The 22,414-nt window shown below is 42.0% G+C and overlaps 1 protein-coding gene and 1 long non-coding RNA gene across 3 annotated transcripts in view; one reads left to right on the forward strand and one right to left on the reverse strand.

The window, feature by feature from the left end:
- On the reverse strand, positions 1 to 18,520 carry ERMAP (erythroblast membrane associated protein (Scianna blood group)). 2 transcript variants are annotated; one of them, XM_039868808.1, is made up of 12 exons: positions 17,753 to 18,520; positions 12,879 to 13,002; positions 9,813 to 9,902; positions 9,269 to 9,607; positions 8,459 to 8,575; positions 7,892 to 7,924; positions 6,835 to 6,867; positions 5,051 to 5,071; positions 4,241 to 4,261; positions 4,120 to 4,146; positions 4,002 to 4,028; positions 1 to 2,411 (listed from the first exon to the last, which is right to left on the reverse strand). In XM_039868808.1, the coding sequence occupies exons 3-12, from the start codon at positions 9,895 to 9,897 to the stop codon at positions 1,711 to 1,713; spliced, it is 1,404 nt and encodes a 467-aa protein (XP_039724742.1). In that variant the 5' UTR covers positions 9,898 to 9,902; positions 12,879 to 13,002; positions 17,753 to 18,520; the 3' UTR covers positions 1 to 1,710. The 2 variants fall into 2 exon arrangements, with proteins under 2 accessions (XP_039724742.1, XP_039724741.1); XM_039868807.1 differs by lacking the exon at positions 17,753 to 18,520 and having other exon boundaries at positions 12,879 to 16,203.
- An 853-nt stretch (positions 18,521 to 19,373) lies between these two features.
- LOC120607188 (uncharacterized) overlaps positions 19,374 to 22,414 on the forward strand; it is a 7,888-nt gene continuing 4,847 nt past the window's right edge. The window contains exon 1 of the long non-coding RNA XR_005654085.1: positions 19,374 to 19,511. This is a non-coding gene — a long non-coding RNA (uncharacterized LOC120607188). The remainder of the gene's footprint in view (positions 19,512 to 22,414) is intronic.

Genomic DNA, 22,414 nt, shown 5'->3' on the forward strand with positions numbered 1-22,414 from the left:
AAGGAATACAAACTTTTATTTAAGAACTATACAAAAGCAAACAAAAAATGCCACTTGGGTGCTGTGGTGGTTGATTTTTTCGTGTCAACTTGACTAGGCTACAGGGGGGCCAGATATTTGGTCAAATATTATTCTGGGTGTTTCTGTGCGGGTATTTTTGGATGCAATTAACATTTAAATCGTTAGCTTGAGTAAAGATTGCCCTCCTTAACATTGGTGGGCCTTATCCAATCAGTTGAAGGCTTGACCCTCCCCCTAGGAAGAGAAAATTCTTCCTACTTGACACTCTTCAGACTTTTTTCTTACTTTCAGACTAAAACTGAAATATTGGTTCTTCCTGGGTCTCAAGCCTGTCAGATTTCAAACTGGAATCACACCATAGGCACTCTGTGTCTTGGGCCTCCACACTCAGACAGCAACTAAACTATGGGCTCCCCTGGGGACTAACCCTGCAGATCTTGGGACCTGCCAGCCTCCCTAATCATAGGACCAAATTCCTTATAACCTCTTGAGAACCAGGATATATAGTTTTTCTCTGTTTCTCTGGAGAATCCTGACTAATACAGGCACTAACAAAGTAATAGAAAGAACTGACAGACGAAAAGATCCAGTTTCTATTGGGTAGAACCAAGTACTTATCTGCAAACTGATAGCCAATATCTTCAAAAAGAAGCCAGATCACATATGTGGTGTGACTTGAAAGTGACTAGGTTTCTCTCTGCAATCCACACCAAAAAATCAGTTTCATTATTTATTTTCACACCTGGTCTATCAACTTTCTATTTGAAATCAATATTCTCTGACCTGTTTGCTACACAAAGAGTCTGTTTGCTACACAAATAGTCAAGTCTTTCAGTGTAATGTGTTATGGAAGAAAAAAAAGTGCCTACATTGCTGGTTAAAACTGCCACTTTTTTTTAAGCTGGGCCTCTCCGAATCCTAGGGAGGATTCAAAAGGGCCAGTGCAACAAACTGACTCATCCATAGCTGTCTTTTCAAGGCCACACACAGCTGAGCTGCTGTGTTTGAAGCTGTGCTTCCCAGCTCCCTGATTGTACTCCTGAGGCTTTTCAAGGTTGCAGCTACCACATTTAAAGTTTCTGTTTCTGGTTATTACCAATAGGTAAATTAGCTTTGAAAACATGTACATTAGCACAGCATCAAGGAAATAAAAGATGGTATGTTTTACCCCTCTGCCCTGCCCCCGTACTATATTCCAGAAGGAAGAAGGAAGAGTGTGTGATCCAAAATATGTTCATTTGAAAAAAGATGGCTTTAGGAGCTAGAGGCCTGAACTGAGAAAAGGAGAAAAGCAATTCTTGATGATATAAGTAAGGATTCAGGGACTGGGCCCCATAACTTCATGACTAAAGGCCTAAGTGCAGGATGAGGTGGGATGAAGTCCTTCTACATAACCCCTTGAATAGAGAACCCCTGGATTTCAGTGACACACATTCAACATTACCACGTAAACCTAATCTGACTATTCATTTGGTTTTCAAGACTTCTTCCAGGGCAAGTGGCAAGTGACCAGGAGGAGATAAGATTTAGAACTGAGCCCTGGGAGAAAGGTGGTACAAATAGAAACCACAAAAGGTTCTGGATTCAGGGAAAGGTGATAAGATGTTCCAGAATCCAGTGTTGGACCAGGAGACTAAAATGCAGAGCACTGGGCTGGTTGGTCAAGGGAGCAGGTAATAAGGAATCTCCCTAAAAATAAGGAACTTTGAGCTCCTGGAGGGCCGGGCCAAGGTCAGGAGGCCAGGACACATTCAGTGCCTGAGGGGGCAGTAAGGAAGAGTCCACCTTCAGGGCCACATCTCCATTAGCATGGCCTTTTTCTTTTGGCTTGGGGACAGTTGATTTCTCTGCTTTCTGGAGTTCCGAAAGGATGATTAAAGGTGCCATGTTTTTCCCTCCATCATGAAGGCAAGGTTCAAAGAAAGGACGAAGGGGGCCCGAGAACGTGTGGGTGAAAGTAAAGATGTGGGATTTGTCAGTCACATTGTAGAAGGAGATGACTCCTGCTTCATAGTCCAGGAAAATCCCCACACAGCATGGGGGCTCTTTCAAGCGGAATGAGGTCTGTGGGGACGTGAGAGCTTCATATTCGTTCCCACGACTCCGTCGCACAAGCCAGTGTCCATTGGCAGGCGAGGCGGTGACCTTCCCCTTCCTGCTCACTGACTCACTACACACCCCCAGGATCCATTTGGTCTTGTCTCCCACATACACCTCCCAGTAGTGACAACCAGCCATGAAGCACTCGGAGCCCAGGACGCTGACAACGAAATCAAATCTCTGGGGGTTGTCCGGCACAGGCTGCCTTCTGTCTCCAAGCTTCACACATCTGCAGTCCTCAGACAAGATGAGTTTAGGATGTGCTGTGTCGGGGTCCAAGGTCACTGTCACTGCAGAGAAGCGCAGAGAGGTGAGGTTTGGGAAGGCTAGCTCTTATGGGATCTTTGGGTAGCTTTGGAGGGAAAACTAATCTCTGGGTCTGCAACCCCTGTCATTGGCCCATCTTAGTTCATGGGTCTCCCTTTCCCTTACATACTAGAACCAAAGAAAAGTGTCTTCTGCTCTCCTAGATTTCCTGGTCATGTATTAAGTCAAAGAGGAGAAAGTTTTTCATCTGTCTGTAAAGAATCCTTAGGAAATACTACTTTTGTCTTCGATGGTCCAAAGGAATTTAATGTATGATAATACACGTCAGTCTGATGTCAGACCCAGAAACCACATTGGAAATTTGAGTCCCAACTCTGCCACATGCTAGTTATATGACTTTGGGCTTGTTATTCATCTCCAAACCTTAGTTTCTTCATCTGTAAAATGAGAAAAATAGCACCTGCATTGTAGAGCTTTTGTGCACATTTGATGAGCTAATGCATGAGATAGTGCCTTGTTCATAGTCAGTGTGTGATGCTCATTTTGTTAGCTAAAATTATTGCTTATAATTATTGTTTTTAAATGTTAATAGAGAGAAGAGTCTTCCTTCAAATCGTGGATTAGGAAGGTTAGAGCGAGTCTCGCTCCTTCGCCCAGTATAGAAAACAGGCTCTTCTTGGAGAGCTAAGTCGATGAAATGTGTACTTGCTAAGGTGGTGGGAGTAAGCCAGATTGAGTGTGAGAAGGGTTTGCAAATCCCCAGAATGCCAACCAAGGTGACCTGGTGTGCTCTCAAGTGGCCAACTCATCAATTCTATTGTACCTGCCTGAAGGAAAACAGTGCGAACAAAAGGGGGATGAGCAGCCCGAAAAATTGATAAGGACTCCAAAGCAGTGAAAACAACACATCTCATTCAAAGAGCAGCAATAAAATGCAAACTATTTAGGAATAAATTGAAAAAGAGATATGCAAATCTTTTAAAATAAAACTCTAAAAATGTCTGTCGTCTACATTGTTGGGGCATCTCAATCACTAACCCCCAATAAAACTGATCTTCAGAGAAAGAAGAATGTGGCGGGCGTGTAGACAGACAGGGGCACTGACTCTTTACCCAACCATGGGACAAGAAAGACTTTCCAAACCTTAAAGCGCAGAAGGCACTACACCGGACAAGATGAATAAATTTGAGTACATAAAGGTAAAACACTCATGTGTCATAAAAAATTATATAAGGAAATTAAAACGCAAAAGAACACAGAAAAATAATTTGTGACAAATAAAACAAAGAATTTCTAGACATTTTATATATAAATCAAAACATAAATCAAAAAGTAGCTGCAATAGGACAGGAGCAGACAAGAAGAAATACAAGTAACCAATAAACCTAAGAAAAATCATAGAAAACCCATAGGAAGACTAAACTGAATATCAGTGTACTTAAAGAGGAGAGATTTTCTAAATATAAATGTGACCTCTCCAAAATAGTCACAAAGATTTAAAAATTTTTAATAAGCAGATAAACAGGCTTAATAAAAATATAAGAAAGTCTGCATCCCAAAGGCACAGAGCACTGAGCTCTGATATGTGGATCGATTTGACTGGTGTAACTTACCGAAGTGCAGCCGGGCCCTTCTCCAGCCTAAAAGACATTATAAAAGGATTGTTAAAGCAATGACGAAATGGAGAACTCCCAGAGGGCGTGGGTCAATCCCGGGGACAGTGCATCTCACCTGAGTTGGCTGCAGCTCTTTTCAACTCTATAGAAAAAAGAAACAAGGGGTGTGAGCTATCACTGGAAATACAGAATCAACAGAAGTTGGTATGGAGGTTATAAGAAAATGGAAAACTTACTCAGTTCACTCCGGAGTTTCTCTAAAGAATAAAAACAGTTTGACAAATGAGAACAAGGGCTTCCACATTCCCATAATGCTACACACCCATCCCAACCAAATTCCCATATCAGTTCCTCACTAGTCGTATCCTGAACTTCCCCATGACAGCGCTTGCAACAGCAATGGCGCCAGCCGTGCACTCGGGGTCCCCAGTGATACTACAGAGGGTCAGCAATTCCTAAGTGAGCCAAACCTGACCTACAGACTGAACAAACAACACATCTCACACATCTAGGCAATGACAATATATCATATGCAGATGTTGTGAGAAGATTAAAATATAAATTCATTTAAAACTATCACTGAATTTCTATTTCCTCATATATATTTTCCCGATGTAAAATAAAATAGACATGTCAGATGGTTGAATATTTTTTTTTGCTGTCGTTATAAAGAGGTTCTCATACTTGAGATGGTGAAGTCACCGCTCCACATTTTCGGTTTAATGAGGATCCATCCACCTTAGACCCCACCTAAGGGAACTACATGCCTGGCGATAAAAGGGTCTTCCAGATGGCTTTATCTACGGGAGCTACATCTCTTCTTGGTTAAACATTTCCCATTTAGAGACTAGGTATGAGTTATGCAAGAAAGAACCAGGGAACAGTGGAGAAAAGAGGCCTTTGAGAGCCAAGAAATCCCCAACCCCACAGCTTGAAGTACCCTTGCCCCTTCCCTTCTGTCCCAGGAAGTAAAACTGAGACACCCATCCTAAAGCAAAGATGTCGGCAGACGGAGGTTTGTGTCACAGATGAGCAGCAGAACTTACTGAGGGCATTATGGAGCCTTCCTAAAAAACAGAAAGAGGCATGAGTGAGCAGATGTCTGCTTTATCCCTGAACCCAGGAAGGATCATCTTGTCACTCCGATCCCCCCACCCACAGTGGAAAGGATGACATTCCTGTCAGCTGCTGATCCAGTCACACCACCCAAAGGGCAGACCGGGGAATCCAGTAGTGCTGGTGCCACTTTCCCAATGACCAGACTGCCTGGGTCTATGGTTCCACCTTCCTCTTCCCTTCCTTTTTGCCTGGTTTCATTTCTGCCGTCTTTGTGAGTGTTTCTGTACACTTGTAACTATGTGTACATAGTGTATGCCTTGCTGTCCTTTTATAGCCTACTGTTTATAATATCTGCAGTGAAAATTAGCTAAAGGCCTGGCTGGCAGTGACTTGTTGACACAACTTTATTATTCTCTGCAGTAACTCCCCTGAGAGAGTCACTGATTTGGAGATTCCAGAAGGTTTGGAGACATATGTGTCTCCAAATGCTTCATATGCTTCGAGGGAGTACTTGTGGCTTCTCTGGAGGCGACATCGGGCCCACATTTTCCCTTAGCCCTGGCAATGCCAGATAACTGAAGTTATATATTTGAGTCCACTGCCAGGCCATGTGCTAAAAGCTGGGCATGTGTTAGGCATTAGGCCCTGGGGCAGTGAAGCTGAGTGGGGGCTTATAGTTTCTTTTCTACTATTCCCACTACCAATAGCCTTTATTTATTGTGTCCTGTTCTTATAACAAAGTAACCACTGAATCCTCTCAACAATGTGAGGTGCATATGATTATTATGCCCATTCTGCAGAGTGGTGGTCTGAGACTCAGAGGGACATGGAAATTTGCCCAGGCCACTCGAGTAGTAAGTAACCAAGGAAGCAGGATTCAAGCCCAAGTCTGTCTGACTCCTAGTCAGAGGCCTTCACCTCTGTAACACACTATGCCTTCTACTCCTGGACAGAACAGCCACGGTGTCCCTGAAATGTGCACCCCCACACTTTCACCCACTGGAAAGAGACATAAAGGGAGGAAGAGAGGACATGCCAAAATCACTGCATGTGGAACCATTTCTGAACCATCAACTTATCCTCCCTGTTAGATTTTCAAAAGGCAGAGGCCCTGTATTTCTGTACCCTGTCTAATTTTACCCTCCGTGGCCCAGAGCAAATATTCCATTAATGAAGGCGAAATGGCAATAAGGGTAAGGAGTTCCAGACACTGTAATAGAAGTTGGGTTTTTTTTTAACTTGTCTCTTTTAATCCTGAAAGCAATCAGGTGAAGAGATTTATTAATCCTGTTTTACGGATGAGCAAACCAAAGCTCAGACCAGTAAAGAAACTTATCCAAGGTCGGTAAGTGGCAGACCCATGATCTGAGCCAGGTGTCACTGATTCCAGAGCCTGTGATGCTCTCATTGTATTACCCTGCCTGTCTCAATGCAACTTCCATATAGATCTTTGAGATTCTCATACATTACATATGACTATATTCATATTTTTAGATAGAACATAGACTGTCTTTTTAATGATTGGTGGAGCTAATGAAAGGAGCTTAGATAATCCAGACCTATCAATTTTTACCACGAGCATCCCCTCACCCATTGCCACCAACTCTAGAGCTCCTTCATACTAAAAGATAAATTCTAATAATATTAAGGGAGGATATCTGTGTATACATATATAATGTACACATAATAATAGACTGTCAGCATTTATGTAGAAGGAGAAAGATGTTATATATCCCCTACACCTTATTCCCTATTCTATACATATAATTACCTTTTTCTTTCGCATGATCTGCGAGAAGATTTTCTAGAGGGAGAAAAGCAAAATAAGATGAGATTCTATGTCATTACCTTGAAGATCCTTAATTCCTACCGATTTTACTTGCTCTTGAGCTTGTCCACCTCTATCGCCACCTCCACCTCCCTGATCCAAGCCCTCATCATCTCTCATCTGAATGACAGAAATAGTGACCCAAATTGTCCCCACATCCTGTCTTGCTCCTTCTGGTCTCTTAACACTGCAGCCAGAGAGAGCTTCTCGAACCACAATTCCAATAGAGATTTCCTCTCTCACTGCTTCACCACTGCCCTAAGGAGAAAGACTAAAATCCTTCATGTGATCTACAAGGCCTCACGTGGCCTGGCCCTTGCTTAACTCTGCAGCTTCATTGTCCCCTGTCACCTTCCCCCTCTCTCCTGCATTGTGTTTCTTTCTCAAGCTGTTCTTTCTGCTGTGGATGGTTTTCTGTTCCCTCTTCACCCATGCCTGCCTGTTTTCCAGATCAAACATCACTTTCTCTGGGGACTCCTCTACCATCCCTGAAACTTGGTTGGCTCCTCCTGGTCAGAGTCTTCCCAGCTCCCAGAACTTCCATTTGTACAGTTGTAGTTTGACATTTATTTGTATAATTACTTAATTCATATATACCTCCCTGACTGGACTGAAAGCTCCAGAATGGCAAAGGCTGTGTCCACTTTTACTCACCATTGTGTCCCCAGCATCTAGTATAGTCCAGGGCATTTAGGAGATAATTATCAATTATTTATTGAATGAATAAAGACTTCCCCCATGTTAGATCTACATGACTCCCACAAAATAAGACCAAGCAGTGAGTTCACAGACAAAAATCACCAAACATACTGTAAGGTAAACTATTATAAGTAAGAGTCAGCAAGGACTGGAAACAACAGGTATAGAGCCTCACCACCACCACTGCCACCCAAAGCAGCAGATGTTAGAATTTTCAATTATGGAATTTAGATTAGTGAGCTCTGGGGACACAAAAATGAGCAAAACAGAGAAACATCCCTACCCATCCCAGGACACTTACCTACCTCCATCACCTGTTCATAGAGAAGCCTCTCTGGAAGGGAGAGAGAGAGAGATGTCAGCTCAGCTTAAAGAAAGGCTTTTTCCAACAGGCGGAGTTGTCCGAGGACAAGCTGCCTGAGTAGGATTTTGTTCCTTGTCACTGTGGATGTGCGGCCATTTGAAAGGATTAGAGGGTCTTCAAACCATCAGATAGAGATAGGAGTGTCCGGAATATGTATCTTTCAAGGTGCTGTGCAACCTTGAGATCCTGCGAAATGCAGTCATATTTATCCAATGTATAAAACTGGATTTCTTAAATTAATTAGAAGACTGGCATGATCAGTTATTTTTAATTGTTCAAAAGAGGAGAATTCACAGCTCCTCCCACAAGCTTTCTGCAGTTTCTTTGATCCTCTCTGAATTATGAGTCTCCAGAGCTTGGCTCTACCAGTTGTCTCCCAGCCAACTTGCAGGGTCTCCAGCCTATGGATAACCATCATGTCAATATGTCCTTCCTCCCGGCCTTTTCCTAGAGAAGCTGCAGTCCCACTTCCTGCCAGCCCAGGCTCCCTTACCACTTAGTTACCTTTTGATCTTCTTTGCTTCCAGATGAGGCAAATGCCCACCACAATGAGAAGCACCAGGACAGGCAGGATCACAGCAAGAGCCAATGCTGAGGAGGAGATCCTTCCTGGAGATGGGGCTGAAACGAAACCACCAATGACAACTCTCAGGAGACATCTCAGAGCTTCTCTCAGGCCAAGGGTCGCACTTGAGATAGAAGATGGCTCAGATACATCCCAACTGTCTCCATCACCTCTAGGGAGAGAACTCCAGCCAAGATTGGCGAGGCTCTTTGCTTCTCTCAGAAACTCAAACCCTGGATGACCCAGGGATGACTTTAAAATGAGATGTTCATCTCTCGGGAATGGTTTCATTGGTCCTGCCTGAAGACAATAGGTTAAACTCAGCTTCTCAATCACGACTTCATCCTGCCCTATAATTCGGTGGAAAAATTATCCAGATTCTTTGGAGAGCTGGAGGAGCTTCCTCAATAGTCACTTGTAGTTTTCTCATGAGCAACACCTGCCTCCCCCTTCAAATCCTCACTCTGCAGTGGAACAGCAGTCAACAACCTCTCTGCCCTGCTACAGCACAGGTCTAAAGCCTAGGCAGGGGAGAAAGGAGAAAGGAAAGAAGAAATAGAGAAGAAAAAAAGGGCAGAAGAGGCATTATGACAAGTAATGAAGAGTCTATGCCGGGTGTGAGTCCTCGCTCATCCACCGTGGGACCCTAAGCAGGAGATAGAGCCTTTCCAAGCCTGGCTTGCCATCTGCAAAATGGTGCGATAATAATCCCTGTCCCATAATTCAGTCCCCTTTGAAAAATGGCTAACTTGCAATCTGTAGGATCACGGTGCCCTCTCGACTGAGGTTTCCAATCTGGACCTGACATCGGTATGGCCCTTGGTCCTCCAGCTGGACGTCGCGGATCTCCAGTGTGACACTTCCCTCTCGGTCGTCTCTCACCAGCGCCGTCCTCCCCTTATATTCTGGTATCACATCTTCCTCGTGGTTTTTCCCATCCCGGAACACGTGAACTGCCTGCGAGCGTCCCCAGGGCGAGGACCGCAGCCACCGCACCTCCGTGAGCACCGTGACAGACCAGAGCGGGAGAGGGCAGAGCAGCTTGGCTATGCCCCCTAGCGGAGCCAGGTAGAACCTGCCGGCGTCCCCTGCGCAGTGCAGACAAAAAGAACAACGCTGTGTGGGTGCGATGGGAGAGCAAGAGCTTGACAAGGGATGAAGAAGGGGATATCAAGGGGATATCTTCTTGGAAACGGAATCCAAGAAGATATAAGGCCCCTAGCCAGGCCGCCTTACTTTTGGGACTCTTTGGTCAGAAGTCCTGGGCAGGGAAAGAGGTTCAGGAACTCCTACCTGACAAATTCACAGGCAGCTGGAGGCAGACGAGTGTGATGAAGCAGCTGGAGAATCGGGAGCCAGAGGAACTTGCCATCTCCATCCAAACTAAGAGGACGTGCACAGGGAGAAACCAGAGAGGGTTGGTGAGCTTGACTTGAGAAAGTGTACAACCTAGGAGGTGGGAAAGGTGGAGGCTGCATACATAGCATGTGTTCTGGATCATGCAGACCATGGTTCAAATCTCAACTTTGCTACTTACATCCATGTAACATTGTGATTTAACCTCTCTGAGACTCTGTTTCTCCATCTTTAAAATGGGTATACTAACCATGCCTCTTTGGGAGATTATTGTGAGGACTGTAGGAGGTAAGTACTTGACATGAAGGTTGGCATCACAGTTAAGTCTATAAATGCCATGAGTGAGGACGATGGTGGAGATAAGATGAGTGAGGACTGAGGGTGAGACACTGAATGTGATATAGAATGCATAGGGAGGAGTCTGGAAGAACTTACACCCAGAACTAACCCAGTAAACACCAGAGTACTGGCCTCTTTTCACATTTAGTGTCCAAGGCCAGGCTTGGAAAGTGCCTGTTACGAGCCAGTCTTCAACCTAAATGTGATCCAATCTCTTCCCTGACAGCCTTTCCATTTTAACTCTTGAGAAACAAAAAATCAAGGCAGTGAGTTCCCTCCATTTCATCATGAAGGCTCTGATCCTACAAACTCAGGGACTGGAGTTAGAAAGATCTGGGTTTAAGTTTCAGCTTATCCATGCACTAGCTGTGTCCCTGGAAAGACGTATAACATCCGTGGGCCTCCAGGTCTTAATCTACAAAGGGGGAATCATCTTCACAGGTGACTGTGAGGGTTCAAGGAGGAAATGCATGTAAAGCACTTGCCACAAATGTCTGACAGAACAATCGTTCAATAAATGTGCTGTTGTTGTTGTCATTATTACTAAACTAAAAGAGGACATTTATCCCCAAGAAGTGTGGGGCACTGAATACATTAACCACAGCGACACCCTAGAGGATTCCCTACTGTAAACCTCTTTCCCCACCTACTTGACTGCCTGTAATTCCTATAGCAGGAAACAAACCTTTTATGCCAAAATTGAGAAAGAAGTTTAAACGTAAAAACACTTGAAGAAGAGTTAGTGTCTCTTAAATTCTCTCCAAGATTCCAAATCTTTTCCAAAGAGGAGGAGTTTTTTAGAAGTCATCAGATTGGGTCTTGTAATAGGGCAAAGATGGGACTTGGAGGAAGTGGGGCTGTCGAAGACAGTTGGGAGACTGAAGATGGACTTAAGCTTTGAACACATATCTAATTCTGTTTTTCTCGTAGCAAACAGCATACTGGGTTTGTTTTGTTTTGTTTTTGTTTTGTTTTGTTTTATCATGATGCACATAACACACTCCTCTAATGCCCCAGTATTGCAAATGGCAGCATAACACTAAGACACAGTGAAGTTAGGATTACAGTTAGGATGGTTTTTTTGTTTTTTTGTTTTTGTTGTTGTCGTTTGCCTCTATCCCACCCACTTTCCTACAGGTTACCAGCTACTCAAAAACTGAACAAGAGAAGTTAGGTAAATGAGCTTATCAATTATCATTGAAGGTGGAAGTAGGCAAAGCCCAGGATCCCCTAAAGTTACCCTAATCCCCAAAACCCTCAGTTAGAAGATGCTGTTGAAACACACCCTGAATAGACATGCTCAGAGTGACACAGAACTCCAAAATGAACCAGGGCCACCTGAAATCAAATAAGAGGAGTTCCCCCCACCCATGGCCCCATCTTCCTAGATTCAGATAGTTGATTAAGTGATCAAGAGGATGAGCTCTAGAATCAGCCTGGGATCAAGCCCTGGCTCCACATTAACTAGCCGTGTGACCTTAAATAGGCGAGTTTATCCCTCCAAGTCTCCTCTCACTCACACATGAGGTTAATGATAGTACCCACCTCATGGATAGGGCTATAGTGAGGATTCATAGATGATAAATGTGAAATGATTTGCACTAGATTCTAATAATAAAAACGAATGAAGTCCTATCATTCTGTCACTCTGTGTAATGAGGGCAATCGAGGTGGCTTTAGGAGAGGAACTCCCTGAAGCACATCACTGAGTTTACTGATTCATGGAAATCACCATAAGAGCAGACTAGCCCAAGAGAGGATGACATCAGAAATAGGACTTTCACTCTTTAGTCATGAGAGAAATGCAAATTAAGACTGCAGTTAGATATGAGTCATCACACATGTGGGCAAACTGACTATCTTGCCCTTTGCTAAACAACTCTCACAAGGATAATTTAGTAATAATTATCAAACAATTTACAAATATGCAAAAGTTTTAATCCAGTAATTTTAATTCCAGAAAAAAATCCTACAGCAACAAAAATGTGCATAAGGATTTGATGGTGACGATGCTCATGACAAAGTTATTTACAAAAAGGGAAAATTGAAAACAACCTAGAAGTCCATTAAAATGAGAATGATTAACTATTTGTGGTACATTCTTGCAGTGAGATACTATGCAACATTTCATAATCACATGATAGAACAATCTTTAATAGCATTAGGAAATTTTCATTATAAACCAACGATGTTAAAAAGCTATGCATAGTGTGATAGAATTTAGGAAGACGGTGTTTAGAAAAAAGGCGAGAATGTAGATATTAAACAGTGGTTACTTCTGGGAGTGGGGGAAAAAACATTGCAACAGAAGTTCCCTTGATAACGCCAAGCAACTTAAGAGGACCCTGCAGATCTACAAATGATCAGTCTGAAAGCACCCAGCAGAGGATCTGGCTAATAGTAAGGGCTAAATAAATGATAACTGTAATAATTAATCACAATGACAATAATACCTAAATGAGAGTCTTTAGACAAAACCCACCCAACTCTTGTCACTTGTCCCCTTTTGTGCTCATTTCCCATTGCCTCATTTCGTCATTTAAAATGTCTTTGTGAATAAGGAAAAAAAGGGACAATTTCTCCAATGAACCCGAAGATCCTAAGAAAGTCAAAGGAGTTAAAAAGAATGAAGAGAGGGGAGAGGGGAGAGGGTGGAGAACTTACCGCCTTTGGAATCAGGGGCCTTTTGTCTCTCACCGGCAGAGCTGGAGTCTCCAAGCTGGGAACACTCCCTCTATCCATACAGGGAGATCAGGCAGAAGGATCAGGGAGGGCTCTGGAGAAGGGCCTGAGAAAAGTTCATCTTGTATTCTAACTTCCTTAGCCCGCAGCCAGGGGCTCCTTCAGTCTGTCTCACAGACTTCCTTCTAGCTGTCCCCATACACCAACGAGCTACGCCCTGCCTGTCTGCCTCTGATAAAGGAACAGAGCAAAGAGGAGCCTCCCTAAAAGTGAGAGAAACTCTGAGTGCCACCAATGTGAGGGATCTTTGCCCCTTGCTTCTTTTCCCTCCCAAGCTAACCACATAGCTATTTCCTTTTTAAACGTTTTGATCCTAAAACACCCGTTCTGAAAAACTTGCTCTCATTTACTTTCCAAATCTCAGTAAAGTTGAAGATTGGTTTCAAAGACACCTACCAATTAGACATCCACTTTAACTCACTACCTTTATCTCCAGCTGCACCCTGACCTGTGCTTTCTGACAAGCAAACTTGCCTACTGTCTCCCAACATGCGGTAAACCCTTTCTTGCTTGTCTTGACGGCTTTCATTATATACATAATTGTATACTTATAACATCTATAATTGTATACTTAACAATGCATTATGTATTTTTGTGTATTTTTGAACCTTATAAAGATGGAGTACATTGTACATAATTCTCCTTGACTTCCTTTTTTTCACTCAACATTACTTTCTGAGTCTAACAAACACCTGTGGTGGCCTGAACCATGTCCCCTCAGCCCCACTCTGTTTCGGGGTAACCGAGACTTGGAGACAAGCTGCCAGCATGTCACTCCAAAAGCCACAGCAGCTCGTTGCTCATTTGACTTAGGCTCTCTACAGAGCCTGGGAAGACTGTTTGGCCTAAATGGAGCCCAGGAGTTCACGAAAGTTAATGTCCTAGGGGATCAACCTGTGGTCATGTGAGTCAGTGGAAAAAAAATACTCTAGCCTCACACCTTCAGAGGAACAGTTCTAAACTGTATTCTACACAATTCTCAGAGAGTTCCCAGTGGGAATGAGCACAGAGGCCAACAGTCATCAGTAGCTCAATAATGCACATTTTATCGTTTTTTTCTTCCTTTTCTTCTCACTCACCATTTCTGATTCCTGGGATCACCTCCTAAATAAACTTTTGCATGGAAGGACTTGTTTCACACTCTGCTTTGAGTGGAGTACAAATTAAGACACTGAAATGCATCCAAACTGATTCACAGAGCTTCAGTACATTCATTCACTGCTTTGTGGTAGACCATCATATGAATATACCAACAGTTTGTCCATTCCCTCCTTAATAAAAAAATGAGTTGTTTCTGGGCTTTTGCTTTTAAAACAGCTCTGCTATAAACATTCTTGATATATGTTTCCTGGTTCACATGAGCAAGAGTTTCTCTAGGACAGCAGTTCTCAATTTGTGGTCCATGAACTCTTGGAGTCCCGGAGAGCTTTTCAGGAGGCCCCCCTAGTATCACAACATTCATAATAATACTAAGCCATCATTTGCTTTTTTCACTGTGTTGACATTTTCAATGATGCTGAAAAAGCGATAATTTTTAAGGTACACACACCCCTGCATACATCATGCCATTACTACACCTATCAAAATTAACAATAATTCCTTGATATTATCTGATATCCAGTCTATATTCATATGTTTTCAATAATATCAAACATGTCTTTTTACACATGGTTTGTTCAAATACAGATCCAAACAAGCTGCACACATTGCATTTTGTGGTTAAGTTTCTTAAGTGTTTTTATTCCATACTGATCCTTCTGCCCTTCTTTTAAAAGTTTTCCTTACATCCTTGATTGTTGGTAAAACTGAATAATTTGTCTTGTGCAATGTCCAGATATGGCTGATTGCTTTCTTGTGGTATCATTTAATTTAGATTTCTATCCCTCATATTATCTATAAACTGGAAAGCTAGAGTTAACTGGGTTCAGGTGCACGTACGTCTAAGCTGTGTGACCTGGACGAGAGCCTTCACCTTTCTGCATCTCAATTACCTTTTTGGTAAATTGAGGATAAGAATAGTAACTACCTCACTGGGTTGGTGTAAGGAAAAAATTAGTTACGACATATAAGATACTTAGAACAGTGCAAGACACCCAATAAATCGTACCTATTATTATCTGAGGAAAACCTCCAGCTTGGAAGCCAGAGACCAAAATAAACAACAGAGACAATATAATAAGTGGAAGAAAAAGACAGAAAATTAAAATTGACATCTACAGAAATATGAAATAAGATAAGATCCCAAATCCACAACACAAAAGCAAGAGGTTACCAAAAGGAAAATCAGGGCACAGGAAAACTCTTTACAATTGAAATTTTATAGCAGAAATTTAAAAATTTGATAGACGAACTAGAAGATAAAGAACTGGAGATAAAGGAAAATTGCTTGTAAAGTAGAATAAACAAAACCAAGAGATGGAAAATGAGAGGGAAAGCTTTTTTAAAAACAAAGAAATCATCACGGAGAAAGTTTCCCAGAATTAAAGACTATACATTTCCTAATTGAAAGAGACCACTGAGTGCCTAGTGCATTAAATGAAAAAGTCTTACCAGGATATATCATTATGAAGGTTCAGAACACCAAGGATGAAGGAAAAATATATAGACTAAAAGCTTCCAGAAAATGAACAAACAAAAATCCCATAGAAAGTAAGAGAAATCAGAATAAATTTGACCTCTTAAGAGTCTAGCCACATGAGAAGCTAGATAACATGGAAAAATGCTTTTAAAATTCTGAGGAAAAATGATTTCCAATCTAGAAACATGTTTTCCAATCTAGAAACCCCACCAATCAAGTATGAAGGTAAAATAAAGCCATTTTTACACAAGCAAGGTTTCCAAATTTTACCTCCTATGAACCACTTCTGGGGAAGTTACTGGAGAATGTGCTCCTTCAAAATGAGAGAATAAATGACAAAAAGGAAGATTCAGGAGACAGAGGATTTAGCACAAGAGAAAAGAATGTGGTTAGAGGAAGTCCAAGGATAACGGTTGGAGGGAGAGAATGGTGACCTAAGGATGTTTCCAAGAAAAAAAGACATTGAAAGATCACTGGATTCATGTGATCACGAGAGATGTTTTACAATCCTGATAGAGAGTGTGTGGAAGAATTAACAATAGATGCACAAGTAATTAAGCAAATGAAAAAAATAGGCAATATTTGACTCTAGAAAAAAAAAAAGAGCTGCTCAATAAAGTGAATGTAGTCTTAATATATGATATACACTTTAACTGTAAACAGTACTATACTTACATTAACATAAGCTCTGACTCAACCAACCAGGGAATTTTGCAGACTGGCCAAGAGTCTATTGATGGTTACAAAAGAGAGAGAGAGAGGGATCATAAACTCATGGAGGAAGAACAAGGAGGAGACTTTCACCCCATCCTGGATTGAGCCTTCACCTTCCTGATAAAGAATCCTAAACCAGTATCTTCACATCTGTGCCTTTTTGGAGCCCATATTACTAGACGACTCTACTCACCTATTGCCACCTATAAGTGTAAAGTAACACACACTTTCTCTCTCTCCCTCCCCACCCCAAACACTTCTAATTTATCTTCTTCTTCATCCTTTTCCAAGCCAACTCATCCTACCTTCACTTTTATCAGTGGCTCCACTATTTTTCCAGTCTTCCAGTTTGGCTTTTCCACTCCTTCCTACCCTATATCCAATCTGTTTAGTTGGCTTTTTAAAGCCTTCCAAACGTCCCTGCCTTGTCTCCAGCTATAATCTAATCCAGAGCTTGTATGAACTTTATAAACTGTACAGCAACACAAATGTAAAATACCACTATTATGCCAAGATTTCTGAAATAGATTCTGGCTTGGTTACTTTTATTATTAATAATAATAATTCAATTAATATTTGTATAGACTTTTAAAAAGTATTTATTATACATTATTTTGATTGAAAGAAGAAAGTATAAATCTTGCTAAAGTATAAATGTTCATTGCAGAAATTTTGGAAAATACAGAAAAGCACAAAGAAGATAAAAATAACTTCTACTCTTAATCAGGATTTACATTTTGGTGTGTTTTCATGCAGCCTCTTTGCATGTAAAAATAAAACAAATATTGTGATTATGTTGTATTATGTCAATAAATATTCTATGTCATTTTAATGATTGCATAGAATTCCATTATAGCTATCCAATAATTTAAACAACCCCTATTATAAATATTTTGGTAGTTTCCAGTTTTCTTTTTACCCCCAATAGAAAATGTTTCCAGTTTTTTTACTCTGATTAATTAGGATAACTTAGAAGTGGAGTTGCTGAGTCAACGGTTATGCTCCCCTCCCCCCTTTTTTTTAGTTATATACAGGGACAGTGGTATTAACTATATTCACATTGTTGTATAACGTATCTTTAGGACTTTTTCATTTTGCAAAACTGAAACTATCCATTGAACAACTCCCTTTCCGCCCCCCCACCCCCATGCCAGTCCTCTATCCCCTGGCAATCAGCATTCTACTTTCTAAGAGTTTGACTAGTTTAGATATCTCATAAAAATGAAATCATGTAATATGTGTCTTTTTGTGGGGTTGCACTCATTTTTAAGGCTTTGATATATAGTGCTAAACTGACTCCCAAGAAGGTTGTAATGATTTACGCTTTGAAAGTGTATGAGTGTCCACCTGGGTACACCCTCATTGTTTACTTAGCATTCATTATTTGTTTCAATTCTTACTAAATCTTTAGAGGAACAAAAGTTGTGGGCCTGAACATGTTTTCCTTTGGATAGGCCATTGCCCTATCCTGAATCCTGGCTGAAATATTTGCTGCGGCACTTACTAGTTGTGTGACCTTGGACAAATCACAACTGCTCAGTGCCTCTGTTTCTCTATCTGTAAAATGGGGATAATAATAGTATATTATTATACATGTACATTATTATACGTACTTATTAAGAGGAATACATGAGATAATAAATATAAAGCTCTAAGAATAGTTATCTGGATCATAAAAAGCCCAGAAGAGAGGTGGCTATTATTGTTGTTATCATTAGACTGAACAGGATTTCTGTTGTCAAAGCATTTAGTCACTATTTTCTTCAATTTTGCTAATCTAATAAATTAAAAACGTCAGCCACTTATTTTTATACGTAAAATTTTTGTAAATAATTGTAAAATTGTAATTGTAAAAATAATTGTTAATATTATTGATTAGCAGTGAACTTGAACGTTCCTCTACATCTATATTGGCTATTTATAGTTGTCACGATTTCTTTTTTCAAAGCACTGTGGTAAACAGGCTCTCGCTTGATCTTCCTAATAAACTTAGAAATCAAGACAGCAATCACCATTCTCACTTTAGAACTAAGAAACTGAGGCTCAGAAAGTTACAATTCTAGTCCCAGGTTTCAGATATCACCCTTCAAAGCCTAGCAGCTGTCTCAAAAAATATTCCGGGTAAAAGATTTTCTTAAACCACTCCGCCCCAGTCCCAGCTCCAGCCCCAGCGCCTACGCGGGTGAGCTTGACAGAAATCCTGAGCACGCGCGGTCCGGCCTGGGGGCGAGGCCTCGCAGGGCGCCTGCCCCACGCCCGGCCCCGCCCCCCGGCCCGGCCCAACCCGAGGCGTGGCGGCTCCGACTCCACTCTCGGAGGTAGGGAAAAGCGAGGGTTCCCAGCCTGGGACCGTGTCCGCAACGCGGCTGGGCCCCAAAATCCGGATGCGAGGAGGGAAGGCGCCGATTCTCGAGCGCCGCCCGCCGCCATTTTGCACCGGGAGAGAGCAATGGTGGGAGGGGAGCCTCCCCACGGGCCGGGTTTGGGCCCAGGGCGGACCTGGCGGCGGGGGGCGGGCCCGGGCGGGGTGGGGCGGAGGGCGGACCAGGCGGCCGGTAAGGTGGTGGCCTGGTCCCGCAAGGATGGCTGAGGACAGCGGCCCTGCGGGCGAGACTGGGATGTAACTGTCCGGCAGGGCATTGATGGGAAATCCCTAGCCTATAGGCCAGAGACGGCGCGAGGCTCAGGCCTTCCCGATGTCCCACTGCGAGACTCGGGTGGCTTGTCCCTTTGGACCTCGGTGTCTCATAATTAAAACAGCCCCACCTTGGGTACAGCACTCTCCGATGTATGAAAAGCTTTCACCTGGGTCTTCTCATTTGGTCCTCACACAGCAGCTTTTGGAAAGAGACCAGGGAATGAATTATTGTGTCATTTTGCAGACAAAAAACTAAGACTCAGAGTGGAACGCCCAGTGAGGTCGTGGCATTGGGACTTAGGTCTTACTCCTCCAAATGTAGCGCCTTTTCTACCGGGGCACTCTGCCTCACCTGTTAAAGGAAGGGGATTAGTTAGGCGAGCGACTGACAGTTTTTTCTTTTCTTCCTCTTTTCCTTCTTTTCCCCTTCCCCATTGTCTTCCCCTTCTTCTTTCCTTTCCCTCTTTCCATCCAGATCAGAGCTGACTAAGAAGTATTCAGAAGCCAAGTCATGGATCCACCTGCACGTAAAGAAAAATCCAAAATCAAAGAACCTGTCAGCAGAGTTGAGAAGGCCAAGCAGAAATCAGCCCAGCAGGAGCTGAAGCAAAGACAGAGAGCAGAGGTGAGACTGAGGAGTGGGCCTGTATACCTGTAGTCTGCTGGAGACAATGGCAGAACAGAGAAATAGCAGAACTGTGGGGAGTCCTACCTGCATCCAGGCAAAACAGGTGTCCTCTAAAACAGGTTTAGAGAAGAGATTGTTGAGGTCCAGAATGGTGAAGTGACAGACAGCCCAGAGTCACATGCCAAGTTAGTGTCAGAACCCCAACCAGTCCCAGTTCTCCAGAAGACTCCTGGCACAGAGCTTTTGTGGTAGGGACCTGAGGGAAGGAAGAAAGGAGAAAGAGAAGGGACGTGCTAGGGAGCGATCAGAGTAAGAGAAAGCAAGTGTCAGACACCCCAGCTCAGATGTTTTTTCTGGATTTGGCCCGCAGAGTAGCTGCTCATAACCAGAAAGGAGGGGCCCAAGCTTTGCACCTACCAATGTGTCCTTTATTCAATCAACACTTACCAATCAACACTTACCATCAATTTGTGAATAAAAATCCTAAACTGTTTACACTGCCTAGGTTGAACCACATCAGACATGAGTATTTTATTTTAGTATTTAATATCAGGGAAAAGCTTGCTGCACTCTTCTATTTGTTTTTTTTTTTTTTTTTTTTTTTTTTTTTTTTTTTTTTTTGAGAAATTTAAAAATACACAAAAATAAAATAATATAACAAACACTTGGGTGCTCAGCACCCCAGAATCGTAGTGGTTAACATTTTGTCATATTTGCCAAAAGGAGACTTTTTAAAGTAAGATAAATTAAAATTGCATATAAATTTGAAGTCCTCTTTGTCCATTTCCTGTCATACTCTTTTTCCCCTCGCCATGGGCAACCACTATTTTAAAAAATGCTTTTACATTCAAATATATTAATAGATATCCTTGAACAATATACAGTATTCTTGGCATATAAAATTCTACATTAATAAAATTCCATGTTTTATTTTACATTATGCTTACACTTTTTTAGAACTATTCATATTAATATAAAAATTTAGTTTATTTCTCATCATCGCTCACAGTAGTATATTTTATGAATCCACTTTAGTGTATTTACCCATTCCTCCAGTGATGGACATTTAAATTATTTATCTTTTTTTTTTTTTTTTTTTTTGCTATTACAAGCATTGCTGTAGCGAAAAACTTTTAGATATCTCCTTTGGCACCTGTGCTACAATTTCTGTAGGGCGTGTAGAACTAGAACTACTGGGTACATTTCAATTTTACTGGATATTGCCAAATTGCTTCCAAAGAGATTGTACAAGTTTGTACTTGCATTAGCAGTGTAAGAGTTCTCATTGCTCACGTCTTTGCCAACACTTTACAGTGGCAGGCTTTAAATTTTTGTTAATCTGATCCATTCATTAAACAACTGTTGAATGCTGTTATGTGTCAGGCACTGTTGTAGGACTTGAGATGGATGATGGGACAAGGCAGAGGAGAATCCTGCCTGTGAATCTTGCATTCAGTGCAGGAGGCAGACACTAAACATAGTAAGTAAATTTAATAGTGTGTTTGAAGTTAATCTATAAACTGAAATCTACCTTTGGATTAAGGTAGGCCGTCTGAGAGCTGGGGACCTGTACTCTAACGGACTGTCATTCTCCTTTCCTTTACCGCCCCACCTGGATCAAGGCTCCCTGATGACTTTACTGTATTGTGCTTTGGTGAACTGTTTGAGGGGTGCTATAAGAAACAGCTCTCAGGAACTGTCATTTATGCATACTGTAGAGATAGATGTTGTTGAAGACATTGTTCATATCCTTACTGACGCCCTTCTGGTGAGATTCCACAGGGTAGATTCGTCTGACTTCAAATCCCAGCTCCTCCATAAATCCCAGTTCTTCCTGTGTGACCTCAGACAAGATACTTAACCTCTCTGAACCTCAGGTCCTCAGTTCCTCCATGATAAAATGAGGATGATGTCTACCTCACAAGATTGTTATAAGGAATGAAAATGTTATATGCAAAACACTTAGCACAGTGCCTGGCATGGAGAGAACACTCAGTAAATGACAGCAGTTGTTGTCAGGGATCATTGTGCTTTAAGCAGTCGGCTCGTTTTGAGTGTGTGGACTCTGAGTCGAACAACTGATTGTGTTTATGTTGACTCGCTGAAATGTAATATTGGATTTGCACTCTAGCAGCAGCTGGCAGTAGCCAAGTTCTTCATATATCCCAGGCATGGGCCAGACTGCACATGCATGACGTCATGTAGTCCTCACATCAGGGCATATTGTGGTTACTCAGGTATTATTGTCACTTCCATTTCGACCTTGGTAAATCCTTCCTGCAGTAAGGTAGCGAGATATCAAATACATGACTTTATGAGGTAGAAGGTATTCTTTTCATTTTAAAGTGAAGTGATGTGACCAGAATCCCTGGTTAATGAGGGATCGAGGGACAGGGCTGCCATCTAAACAGATCTTCTGACCTTCGTCTCCTGCTTTTTGTTTTGCCCTATATAGCTGCCTTGCTGTTTTCTTTATTTATGTTGCATGGAATGTAATTTCCTAAGATAGAAATGTGACAAGACCTCTTGGGGGGAGGAAGAGACACAGTTTCCATTAGGTTCTGCAAGGATGCCACATTCCAGAAAGTTAGATGTGAATGAGAGCTATGAGGGTGAATGGAAGCAACAGTTGGCAGTTGAAGCAGCATTTGGACACTGTTGGTGACCCTTTCCTTCTTGAAAGTCTTTTGTTCCTTGGTTCGGACCTCCTGACCTGTTTTGAGTCTCTTTTTTCTCTGCTTACTTTATTTTTCTCTTTCTCCTACCATTATATGGTGGTCTCCAAAAAGCTGTTTAATATCCTTCTCAGTCTCTAGCACAGTAATGTGCAGAATGCAAATGCTCATTAATGCATGAATGAATGAAGCAAAGGTTTAAAAAACATAAAATATATATATATA

The sequence above is a fragment of the Pteropus medius genome, unplaced genomic scaffold (assembly GCF_902729225.1).
Source record: "Pteropus medius unplaced genomic scaffold, Ma_sr-lr_union100, whole genome shotgun sequence".
NCBI lineage: Eukaryota > Metazoa > Chordata > Mammalia > Chiroptera > Pteropodidae > Pteropus > Pteropus medius.